At 38.0% G+C, this 13,765-nt stretch overlaps 1 protein-coding gene across 1 annotated transcript; it reads right to left on the bottom strand.

Annotated features, from left to right (window-relative positions):
- Positions 1-4,181: 4,181 nt before the first annotated feature.
- On the bottom strand, positions 4,182-5,662 carry LOC131998034 (uncharacterized). Its single transcript, XM_059370005.1, has 4 exons — positions 5,657-5,662; positions 5,449-5,577; positions 4,974-5,016; positions 4,182-4,656 (listed from the first exon to the last, which is right to left on the bottom strand). The coding sequence occupies exons 2-4, from the start codon at positions 5,528-5,530 to the stop codon at positions 4,359-4,361; spliced, it is 423 nt and encodes a 140-aa protein (XP_059225988.1). The 5' UTR covers positions 5,531-5,577; positions 5,657-5,662; the 3' UTR covers positions 4,182-4,358.
- Positions 5,663-13,765: the final 8,103 nt, after the last annotated feature.

Below are 13,765 nucleotides of genomic sequence, written 5' to 3'. Positions count from 1 at the left end.
GGACAAAAGTCAAATCTATGCAAGATTACATTTAAATATCTCAATTGTTAAGGACTTAGCGTAATCAGAGAGAAAGACAGACACTTTGTTATTTCCACAGCGATTCGGCAATACTTGCGAACTGGACTCCCAAAATTCGAAAGTGATTCTAATAGAACAAAATCCATCTAAAACAGAAAAGCAGGAGATAAAAGATGCACACAGTGGCACCTACTTACTTTGAAAGAGAAAAATATCTGGTGCATAAAAATTTAACCTAATGTCTAATGAAAGAAAAAGGCAACTCTATTCCTTTAAGCATGCAAGAGGGATATTGATAATCGTTGGGGGTTTAAAGCAGGACAAGTTGTATGGCTTATATTGTCATATGATTTTGTGGTTTGCTAGATAGCACTTAAAACAAATCCACCCAACCTTGATTGAGTATTAAATCTGACTGAGTAGTGAATCTGATACAAAGAATGGTTTGTCTGTGTGACATCGACCAAATTTTTTATACAAAACAGCAAAAATTCTTGCTAAAACAGCAGTTTTTGTCCGCTGCAAATGGGAAAACAGACATTACTGCTGTTTCAGCAAACATAGAGCTGCTGTATTAGCAACTATAAAAGGTAGCATAAAATTTTATTCAGCAGACTTGTGTACTTAAAACAGCAGATTTTGTTAGTGGAAATAGCAGTAAGATATATTTGATAATACAGCAGCCCCATGTTTGTTGAAGCAGGAGTAATATCTGCTTTCCCATTTTCACCAGACAAAAAACTGCTGTCTTAGCAAACATTTTTGCTGTTTTAAATAACAAATTTGGTTGAGTGTACCAATTTCGTCATTCTGTTTGTAACTCCTAGAAATATTCGTCCAAGGCCCCATCAAGTATATATTGGGTTGCCCAAAAAGTAATTGCGGATTTTTTAAAATAAAGTAAATGCATTTTTAATAAAACTTAGAATGAACTTTAATCAAATATACTTTTTTTACACTTTTTTTCTAAACCAAGCTAAAAGTAACAGCTGATAACTGACAGAAGAAAGAATGCAATTACAGAGTCACAAGCTGTGAAAAAATTTGTCAACGCAAACTTTATGAAAAATCCGCAATTAATTTTTGGGCAACCCAATATATTCTTGATAGTCATGGCATTTTAAGTCGATTTAGCCATGTCCGTCCTTGTGTCTGTCGAAAAGAACGCCAACTCTCGAAGGAATAAAGTTATCCGCTAAAAATTTTGCACAAATACTCCTTATTAGTTAGTAGCCCATATCGGTCCATGTTTTGATATAGTTGCCACATAAACCGATCTCGGATCTTGATTTCTTCAACCTCTAGAGGGCGCAATTCTTATCCCCTATATATGTATAGCCCGATTAACACTTTAATGGCCGCTGTAACTACAATTGTCAACCGATTTGCACAAAATTTGACACGGAGTGTTTTGTTATTGATCTTAACCAATACGCAAGATTTTATAAAAATCGGTTCAGATTTAGATATAGCACCCATATATATGTATCAGCCGATTTGCGCTTCAATGGCCGTAGTAACTGCAGATTTCAACCGATCTGCACAAAATTTGGCATGGGCTGTTTTGTTACTGATTTTAACATATATGCGTGATTTCATTAAAATCGGTTCAGATTTAGATGTAGCTCCCATATATATATATACCGCCCGATTTGCACTTTAATGGCCGTAGTAACAATTTTTAACCGATCTGTACAAAATTTGGCACGGACTGTTTTATTACTGATTTTAACATATCTGTACGATTTCATCAGATTTAGCTCCCATATATCTCCTGATTTGCACTTAAATGACCCTAGTAACTGCAAATTTCAACCGATCTACACAAAATTTGGCACGAAATAATTTATTACTGACTTTAACATATCTGCAAGATTTCATCAAAATCGGTTAAGATTTAGATATAGCTCCCATATATATGTATCGCCCAATTTGCACTTCAGTAGCCGTAGTAACTACAATTTTCAACCGATCTGCAAAAAAATTTGGCACGGATTGTTTTATTATTGATCTTAACATATCTGCAAGATTTCATCAAAATCGGTTCAAATTTAGATGTAGCTCCCTTATATATGTATCGCCTAATTTGCACTCTAATGGCTGTAGTAACTACAATTTTCAAACGATCTGTTCGAAAAAAGTCTGTTCAGATTTAGATATAGCTCTCATATACATACATCTATTGCCCAAATTTATAGTTGTAGGGTATGGGGTAGAATATTATATAGTCCGCTCCTCCCGACTTTGACTTTCCTTACTGGTATTTCTTTAAATTTAGAAACAAAAGGTCATGCCAATCATGAACACATTAGAAGGGCAATAACAACAAGTAAAGAGGCGTTAAGTTCGGCTCGGCCGAACTTTGGATACCCATCACCTCGGGTATATATGTAAACCCCCTTTCGTCATAGTCCGGTGAAAAATGCATAATTAATGCCCGCATAACAACTATATTGAAATATGGTCCGATTTAGACCAAATCCGGCACGGACATTGAGTGGTCTAAGAAGAACAATTCATTGATCAAGTTTGTAGAGCAAAATATTGGTCTTTTTGGTAGCTTTATCCAAATGAAGACCGATCTGAACCATATACGACACGGTTATCAAAAAGCTACTGTCAGTCACTGTTTCAAATTTCAGCGAAATCGGATAATAAAGGCGCCTTTTATGGTGCCAAGACCTTAAATAGAGAGATCAGTCTATATAGCGGCTATATTCAAATCAGCACCGACCTAGGCCAAATTGAAGAAGGATGTCGAAGGTCCTAACACAACTCACTGTTACAAATTTCGGCGACATCGGACAATAAATGTTCCATTAGTGGGCCTAAGACCCTAAATCGAGAGATCGGTCTATATGATGGCTACATCTAAGTCTAGACCGATCTGGGCCAAATTGCAGAAAGATGTCGAAGGGACTAACACAACTCGTCGACGTTTGGCAATAAATGTTCCTTTAATGTGCCTAAGACCTTAAATCGAGAGATCGGTCTATATGGCAGCTATATCCAAATCTGAACCAATCTGAACTAAGTTAGAGAGGGATATCGAATATCCTAACACAACTGACTGTCTGAAATTTCAGCAAAATCGGATAATAAATGTGGCGTTTATGCGCCTAAGACCTTAAATCGCCGGATCGGTCTATATGGAGGCTATGTCAAGATATAGTCCAATATAGTCCATCTGCGAACTTAACCAGCTTATGGACAAAAAAAAGCATCAGTGCAAAGTTTCAGCTCAATATCTCTATTTTTGAAGACTGTAGCGTGATTTCAACAGACAGACAGACGGACATGTCTAGATGGTCTTAGATGTTTACGACGATCAAGAATATATATACTTTATAGGGTCGGAAATGGATATTTCGATGTGTTGCAAATGAAATGAGAAAATGAATATATGCCCCCATTTTTCGGTGGTGGGTATAAAAAATGCGAGCCAGCTCAGGCACATTTCGAACTGTATACCAATGGATAGATCATGTAGCTTCTTTACAGTAATATTTCACAAACTAAAATCATCTCTTCCAAAAAATTTGTAAAAATAGGCAAATATAAAAAATAGTATAGCATTTTTCAGCAGATTTTTGTACTTAAAACAGCAGATTTTGTTTGCTGTTTGCAGCTGAACGAAATGTTTGCTAATACTCCAGCCCCATGTTTGCTGAAACATCAGTAATGTCTGCTTTCCCATTTTCAGCAGACAAAAACTGCTGTTTTAGCAAACATTTTTGTTGATTTGATAAGAAATTTGATGGAGTGTAGAATTTTGGATATGCTTACATTTGGCATGTAGTATTGGGTTGCCCAAAAAGTAATTGCGGATTTTTCATATAGTCGGCATTGACAAAATTTTTCACAGCTTGTGACTCTGTAATTGCATTCTTTCTTCTGTCAGTTATCAGCTGTTACTTTTAGCTTGCTTTAGAAAAAAAGTGTAAAAAGTTCATTCTAAGTTTTATAAAAAATGAATTTACTTTCTTTTACAAAAATCCGCAATAATTTTTTGGGCAATGACATATTGCATCAAAAGTATGGTGTGAAAAAATGAGCAATAACTTTCTACGTTTCAAAAACTTGACTTAATGTGATTTATGGTGGAGGGTATCTTAGATGCAGCCCGAACGAAATTAACCCCTTTTTCGTGATTTTGTTAATTCATTTAAAATTCGTTATTTATTCTTTTATATTAAATTCACAACGTTGTAAAATATAAGAAATATATAAGTTGATCTTTGCTAATATTACAATAGACACCATCCTTAAAATCCTTAGTCATAGCTGCCTAATATCTTTGTAGTGTTTCTCCGTGGGCTTACTTAGGTTATAAGTCTCTAAATTTTATTAAAAATGCGAAAACTTGCGGAGGCCTTATCGATTTCATCAAAATTCTTCTTGATCTTGGCAGCATCCACTGGTAGCTCGGGAGTTAGAAAGACATCATCAAATATGCGAAAACTTGCAGAGGCCTTGTCGATTTCATCGAAATTCTTTTTGATCTTGGCAGCATCGGAGGGTAGCTGGACCTCGGGAGCATAGAAGACATTATCCAGCAAATGATTGCATAAACTAGTGCGATAAGATTTATTTTGATTTTCACACTGGGCAACTAGTTTGGATAATAATAATTTGCTACAAGGCCAAAAAGAAAACAACAAATACAACAACAAATATGAATATATTGTATAATAATTGTATTGGGTTGCCCAAAAAGTAATTGCGGATTTTTCATATAGTCGGCGTTGACAAATTTTTTCACAACTTGTAACTCTGTAATTGCATTTTTTCTTCTGTCAGTTATCAGTTGTTACTTTTAGCTTGCTTTAAAAAGAAAGTGTAAAAAAAAAGTTTTATTAAAAATGTATTTACTTTCTTTTAAAAAATCCGCAATTACTTTTTGGGCAACCCTATATATAAAAATTATTTAAAAAAAAAAGTATATTTGTTACCGTAACATTTGGGAAGAATCCGTGTTGGGGCTATTAAAGTAGGCTAGAAAATTAAATAAGTAAACCATTGCTTTATATATATGCATTTTCTTTTATATATTGTATTTTTCTTTTCTTTTTTTTTTGGTTTTAACACTAATATTGTCATGCAATAGTCATAGTAATAGTAATACACACAAATACATGCTTATTTTTCTTATGCTATTATTACTGTTGTTGTTGTTATTATAAATATTTATATCGTTGTTAATCACATGCGATATGCCGTTTCATTTCCGTTTTTGTTTTTTCATTTAAGCAAATTAAAAGTTCAAATTCAAACTCAAATTATGGCTGTAACTGAAATTTGTTTTTAAGAGAACAGAAAACAAGAAAATAACTTAAATTAAATGGCCTCCACCAATACTATCCAAGCTTCGTTTTTCAGCCATCCTTTTGTTATACAAATATGACAGCAAATCATTGTCATTCAAACCTCGTAGTGAGTCAAAGCTATGCCTTTGATGGTCATCGCTGCGCACGGGTGCCACAACAAACAATGGATAGCGATCATGCATTTGGCCTAAGGCATTACCACGTGCGGTGCCAAATTCTTCTTCAGAAGCTAAACAAAAAACAGAATAACGGTGTAACATACAATAAACTGACTTATTTTCAGACAATAATCGTTGATATATACTTACATGAAGGTGTCTAAAAGAATAAAAAAAAAAATAAAAATTTAGATATTTTTTCTTTAAGGTGTTACTTTTTTCTTCTTAACATACCTTTGATGGCATGGCCAAGGCATGGGCAACCAAAACTAATACTGTTAATAAATAAAAATTCATTATGGAACGGTTGTTTAAGATAAAATCACTTTAGATATTTCTTTCACTTTGGCTGCTGGGCCTTATACTGTGCTCACTGGGAATCAAAAACTGTTTGAATTTTCACTTTTGCCGTTAGCTTTTATACACAGAATGTTACCATTGAGGCACAAGCAAAAAATCCCTATCGAAATGGTACATAACACCATTCAACGGTTGACTTTTAGAATGTAGCCATTGAGTGTGGCCTCCCTCCCATAAAATATGAACTGAAGTGTTGTTTTAGGGATTTGTATCCCTGCCAAAGAGCCATATGATCAAACAACAAACAACATAGACCATCGTCACAATCTGGTGTTAACTATCATGTGTAAATAATTTTAAATATTAGTGGTTAGTAGTGAGCAGTGAGCAGTGAGAATGGTTGGTTGTTTGGTCTGTGGGTGGATGATGGCCAAATGCTAACCGGCAACTGGTGGTTGCTTTGTGATGATACCCTTAAAATTCCCATTTACAGATGTTTTGTGGTTACTTACTTGATTTCTAGATAGCATTTGTTTTTTTGCTGCCGGCTTATATCCACCATTCTGGCATCATAGATGAAACAATGGAAGTTAATACAAACTATGTGACGTCTAAAGGCTGATGGCGACCTCCATTCCGTTATAATAATTCCATTAGTCCAATATGTTGTCATTTATCATTAAGTAATTCATTACAATTAACCATTTAGTTTGTAGTGAGTGGGACTACTGCTGCCCTAAAGCTTTGGTTATGTCGCATACTCTGTATGGTCTACTGTGGGTATTATGTATTATGCAGCTTCTGGTTCATAAGGTTGTTACATATGCCATAACTCACACCAAGAGGCAGGAGGCAACAAAACCATTTTTTTGAAAAGGAAAAACTTTTTGAATTGAATATAGAGTTTTAGAATTATGAATGATACATCCTATTTCAGCCTTAAAGATCAAACAGGATGTATTATTCATAACTGTATTCAAACAGCTACAATGAGCGTTTTACTAGTTTTGTACAACAGTACGGTGAAAGGCTGATGTGGGAAGCAACTAAACCCATTCTAAGTATGGCCGGGTCAAAACTTGGGTACCCACCACCATGGATTCTGCTAAAAATTTACACAAATGAATTATTGAAAATTTGTCAACGCCGACTATATGAAAAATCCGCAATTACTTTTTGGGCAACCCAACACAATTAATTCACATTTAAACAAATGAATTAAATGAACCAAAATTCCGCCAAATCAGGCAAAGATTGAAGCTTCTAGGGGTCGTAGAAGACTAATAGGACGATCGGTTTAAATAGGAGCTTTATCAGGTCGATTTGGATGATAATTGCCTATTATGTTGGGTTCGGTTGGAAGAGAATAATGTCAAGATTCAAGTGAAGAATGACGTCAAGCAGTTAGTGAAGAATCTAAGGAGAAATCGTCCACACCTCAAGTGCCCAGTGTCCTGAGGAAGAGTGGTTCCGCTACTTTCTGCCCCTGGATGCGTACGAAAGCTCATCATGTGAAGCTCTAACAAATCTTGTGAGGATGGAGTCAGAAGACGAGGCTAACACAACAGTGGTGGAAGTTCTGCATCCTGATTATGGTCCAGTAAATCTCCACCATTGTAAGGCCGCTTCGGTGGCACTAAAGGCCCTCCTGATGGCTAGGGGATTTGATGTAATTCTTATCCAGGAACCATGGGTGTGTGGAGGAATCGTACGTGGACTAAGAATTCCGGGATTTAAACTTCAAGGGAACGGGCAATGGGAGACACAGAACCTTGCATAGGGCAGTCTAAGTGTGTTTCTTCTTTCGTCGCTAAGCACTGAAGATTTAGTAGTAGCCAGCCTTGAAATAAACAAGTCTCATTACTGGCTGGCTTCCCTATATATGGCACACGATTCAGAGATGCCGCCTTCAAACCTTAAATCGCTGGTTAAAGCTGCTTCTGTAGAGAAGAAAATCCCCATTTTAGGAAGTGATGCTAAGGCACATCACCAGATATGGAGAAATTCGGATGTCAAGGAAAAGGGCGTGCTGTTTATTGAATATATTATAAGTTGCAATCTGGCGATTTATAATAAAGGGGATAAACCGACCTTTATTACTAGGAGCAGGCAGGAGTAACTATTGGGTTGCCCAAAAAGTAATTGCGGATTTTTCGTATAGTCGGCGTTGACAAATTTGTTCACAGCTTGTGACTCTGTAATTGCATTCTTTCTTCTGTCAGTTATCAGCTGTTGCTTTTAGCTTGCTTCAGAAAAAAAGTGTAAAAAAAAGAATATTTGAGTTCATTCTAAGTTTTATTAAAAATGCATTTACTTTCTTTTAAAAAATCCGCAATTACTTTTTGGGCAACCCAATAGAAATTACCTTTGTATCGGAAGATTTAAGTGGAAGAATATGCGACTGGGAAGTGTTGCATGACCACAGCTTCTCTGATCATCGTTATATTAGTTTTAGTCTTGGAGAAAATACTGAAGTAGTGGTCCCTCGGCTAAACACAAATACTGCACCACTATCCTTTCTAGACTAGAAAAGGACGTGGAAACTACGATGGATATAGACATAGTGGTCAAGCGCATCACGAAGGCCCTGAATGACTCGCTTGTGTCACCGAAACAACCCTTCACGACCTAGCCGGCTACATTGAGGGTTCTCTCGCTGTCAAGGAATATACAATGGTAGCATTTCTTGACATTGAAGGTGCTTTCAATAATGAAAAACCGACGTCAATCATTAAGGAGTTGGAGTTTCTAGGCATCAGCTCCACCGTAAGAAGTTTATTAATAATTTACTTACTAAAAGATGCATTACGGCAGGCTTGGGATCTATGGATCTAAAAAGAACTGGTCATATCGAAGAGGTTACCCGACCACTGCAGTGTGTATCAAGTAAAGATCCTTGCAATTAAGGAAGTGGTGGAATGGCTAAGATATAATGTCATAACGACAATTGGGATAAATATCTTCTCAGACAGCCAGGCAGCCATTAAATTCCTGGAGAACGTATTTCTGAACACAAAAACCGCCCTCGATCTGTCGCAGAACTAAACCAGATGTCTGAATAGTTCAAAATTCACCTGTTCTGGGTGCCGGGTCACAGAAATATCCCAGGGAATTCTAAAGCGGACGAGCTTGCGAGACTAGGAACTACCTTACACTGGAATCTGTGGGCATTTGTCTTGCGACATGTAAGCTAAATACTCAGGACCAGGCCCGAAGGGCAACGAATGATAGATGGTCACAAAGAGGGGGCTGTGATAATTCCAAAACTATGTGGCCTAATCTAGACTTGAAGAGGTTCACTTCTTTGCTGTCATTGGCTAGAACAGACGTCTCAGTCATTTTGTCCGTCATGACAGGTCACTGTCTAATCGGAGAACATGCTGACAGACTGAAGGTTCCCAGCAATGACTTTGGCAGAAGCTGTAGGGACATCGAGGAAGAAGAGACTATTGAACACCTTCTGTGTGCGAGTCCCGCACTAGCAGTTAGAAGGAGTTCTATTTTAGAACCTGTCCGATTTAGCAGATGTGAACATTCGCAAGTTATTGGACTTTTTAAAGCGATCTGGATGGTTCATCGGCAGGAACTAGAAGGCATCTTCCTTCTTCTGTTCCTGTGGTATCACAATGGGCGAAAACGTCTAAGTGAGTCTGATGGCAGACTGTCACTTAAACCTAACCTAACCTAACCTATCCACGCAGGTCATCATGTGACCCATTGTGATTCATTGTGAACTCTTCCTCTTTTCTGATTTAATAGCACCCGATTGAAGAAGATCCGTTTCAATGCACTTTCTCGTACCTCATTGCTGCTTTGTTGAAGGCCTTGTATTTGACTGGGTTTACGCCTCTGGGTCAATACAATGCCTGAAAGAAATAAAAACCAGTTATCATATTTCCAGTGTTGCCACCCTTGAAAATTATTTCCTACCAAAATTTCAAAAAAATCCTACCAAAGCCGACCAAAACTTACCAAATGTTCTACAAGCCAAAACTGCGGTATATGTTTTTATACTAACCACAGGAGAGTTGGCCCTTTTGCAGATTTCTTTTGTAACACATCAAATTATACATTTTCAACTCGTCGTTATTCATAAAGGATATGGCCATCAAAGATGGCATACATCTTGCTATAGCACCATTTATACTGATCTCCCGATAAGAAATCTTGAGTTCATTAACTCATATTTTAAACCCGTTTTCAATAAACAAACGTGCCGATTTAAATGCGCTTTTACTATCCATTACATGCATAACATGGACTTCTCAACATTTGAGTATGGACCAGATCTGGCCATATTTGTATGCAGCTGTCACATAATCCTGTTTTCCGATTGAACATTAAATTATATGGACCGTACTATCGATTCAAATAAAGTTTTGAATCATTTGAGGTTCAAATTTCAACAAAAATATTAATCGTAGTGTTATCAATAGTATTGCAGAAGCCATTGTATACCAAAAATTTAAGGATTTTGAGTAGACGCAGGCCGAATATACTCAAAAATTTCCATAGAAGGGGAAATTCCCCTCTCCTGTTGTTATAAAACTACTCGACTGAAACATTCAAAACGCTGATACACGTGTTACCTGTTCGGGTTTTCCTGAAACTTTTTTTTTATTCCACAGTGTTATCAACGAAATTGTTGGCAGGCACTCATAGCGTATAATTAATATGAATGCTGATTATTTAGTTGCGTATACGCATGGGTGGCAGACACATTGAAGAAAAGGCAACATATTACAACCAGGTTTCTGGGCAGTGGATACCTATCCACAAGATTATGATTTGGATGGTCTCTGCGATAGCTACCCAAAAGGTATTGCTTGGACAGCATGTAATTATGTCTTCGTTTGGTTAGCATCTTTGTTGATGGACCTGGTCCACGTGTTAACTGAGGAGACAGTCCGTGGCAGTTCAAAGAGAGGCGTTCTGACGAGACCACACTGGCACAACATAACTTACCACAGACCGTCCAATTGCTTTGTATGTAGTCAACAAGGTTTCACATCAAATGCTGCCGGCAAGTGACTTGAGCACCTTTTTCTACTTTTGACCCTATCGCAGTTTGCTGTGGCATGTGGGGAGACTGTGTAAGAGCTGTCAAATGTTACACCAAGTATTTAAGGACACTTGATGGTCGGAGTCATTACTTAATCAACTTTCAAATTCAGCTTGTTATTCACCTAACGCGTGTTTGTAGTGAACAATATGGCTGAGGATTTGGTGGCAGATATCTTCAAATCTCTTGCAGCAAAATAAACACCAAATTCGTTGAGGTAGACGTTTAACCTATCGCAGTTGTCATACTAGGGGGGGGGTGGCCTAATGCCATGTTCTTACAATCGTCCGCATATGACAAGATCTCTATACCGCCTGGAGGATAGGTAGAGGTGCCGCAGATATCACCCTGTTTAGGATAACTCCCTGTTCTACTCTTCAATGTTTCGACTTCCCTGAATTCCAGATATGACTGGCGACCACACAGATAAATTGCGACCCAGCGTTTCAGGCCTGACTGAAGCGACGTTTTGACGATGTCCTCAAATAGTTTGGCATGTCAGAACGTGTCAAATGCTTTCGATAGGTCCAGTGCCACCAAGACCATCCTATCACATGGCCTGGGCTAATTAAAGCCACGGCAAATGTGTGCGGTGGTGGCATGCAAAGCAATTGTTGTGCTATGCAGTCTGGCGCTCGGTGAATGCAAATTCCCCAACGAGGATCGGTAGGAGTAGTCCCTCAAGCGTCTTGGCTATTGGTGAGAGAGGGGAGATCGGTCTGTACGACTCCCCCTTACTCGGGTCCTTCCTAAACTTCATTAGAGGGATCACTCTGCCCATCTTCCCGACATCGGCTACTATAAAAGAGTTTAAGGACAGTTGTAAAGCAGTTTCTTTAGCATCAATATAGAGATTCCGTGGGCCCCAACGCCTTGAATGACTGGGCGCTCGGAGACCATGGATACGACGAATGGCTTTCCTCCTAGCCCTGTCACTCTCGGGATGCACCATAAATTGACGGTTGAACACCCTTGCGCATCTCTTTGGATCAGTCACAGTTACTTCGCCAAAGGTGACAAAGGTCCTTTCATACCTTCTACCGGTTATCGAGAGTGGCTTAACAGTAGACCGCAGATTAACTACACATTTCTCAAAGTGTTCCAACCAAAAATTCCGCTTATGTTCGTTTACCACCCTGTTTTTTCCACATTTAGCTCGCTAATTCCGAGGTTAGTGGTGTCCATGATTGATAAACGTCCGGCGGTCAGAGATTATAAAGCCGGGTGGTCAGTCGATGGTGAGTATTATGGAGTGGTGGTCTGATCCCAAAGAAATGACAGCTTGCCAGCATACGCCACTCAGGAGATCAGGGGATGTAATGGAAATGTCTGGCGAGCTGCTGAAGCTCCTCGTAATCCTAATGGGGACATCTCTGCTCACCATGCAGAACGTGGAGCCTTCAACCTGCTCTGCTCGTTACTTAGGGGAGAATGATGCGCATTAAAGTCTCCTAGAACCAGGTAATTATGGTCAGACAGAAGGCCTCCAATATAGGGCCTGTAAACCTGGCCATTAACTAGGCACATGTAGAAATTTTGCAAATTTGCCCATGAACATTCCATTTAGGAACAGGGGCAAACTTTTCACATATCAATTAGTGCTGTCCAATTCAAGTTTTAAGCTCAATAATAGGGGACCTCCTTTTTATAGCCGAGTCCGAACGACGTGCCGGATTGCGACACCTCTTTGGGGAGAAGTTTTTACATGGCATAGTACCTCACAAATGTCGCCAGCTATAGGAATATATAACCACCGCTGAAATTTTTTTTCTTGTATTCTCGCCAGGATTCGAACCCAGGCGTTCAAAGTCATAGGCGGACATGCTTACTAGCCTCTGCGCTACGATGGCCTCCAGCACAACTACCACCGGAATTTGTACATTGTACATGTTGTATACGCCGCAGTGTACGTATTCACATCTGAACTTTACAAAAGACAATTCATGTAAAGACTAGCAACACTTACAAAAGCTTTTCTGTAGATGTTCTTGTACGTCCAGAATTGGTCACATATTTTTCCAACGACCCCCATACAAACGCTTGTATGCTTGCTAGAAGACAACCAATGAACTTGATTAATAATAAAAGCATACTTGTGTACAAAAATATGTATGTATGTACAATATATTACATATACTATGTATTTTTTATATTTCATTTATTACCACAAGTACTTGTGTCGGCTTAGTACATTTGTATGAGTTCGTTTACCAGCATAAACATCATACATTGCCAATGTACCCGCCTCATCCTTGAACTCATTGTTGTTTGTAAATAAAAAGTGAGTATAGCATAACATTGTCAAGACTGAATGTTTCAGTAAGAGATAGAGTGTGTGTATGTGTGTGTGAGAGAGAGAGAGGGTAATATATGCATGAGGTTATTTATGCTACTTAAAGTGAATCAACAAATTCATACGAGGCCATGATTGATTTTGTTGCATGTCAAATAAAAGTAGATTTTTGTGACTTATTACAAAGCAATTTGTATGCTTTTTTTGCTATATAACAAAAAAATCCAAGGATGATAACTTCATCCGTATGTATGTATGCATGTGCAAACCTACATATGTGTATAACTTAGCCTTGAACTAATTTCTTGAAAGTAAAGGCAAAAACTGGGAAATATGTAATAGTAGATGCATTAAAAAGGAAGCAGCAGCATAAATACATAACGGGAATGTTGCCAGTAGGTTTATATGAGAAAATGACAGAGAGAGAGAGAGAGAAGAGAAAAAGCAAAGCAAGGAATGATTAGTAAGTGGCAACACTGTCTTAAATTAAAGATTCAATATAAACTTGGAACGCATATTTGGGAATTTGCATGATTCTACTTGAGATGAAATGTATTAAAGACGAAATCTCTTTGAGGCAATGTAATTTTTTAATTGTTTTTCT

Source organism: Stomoxys calcitrans, chromosome 5 (assembly GCF_963082655.1).
Source record: "Stomoxys calcitrans chromosome 5, idStoCalc2.1, whole genome shotgun sequence".
NCBI lineage: Eukaryota > Metazoa > Arthropoda > Insecta > Diptera > Muscidae > Stomoxys > Stomoxys calcitrans.
Note: the sequence above shows the minus strand (reverse complement) of the source record. Positions and strands in the feature narration are given on the sequence as shown.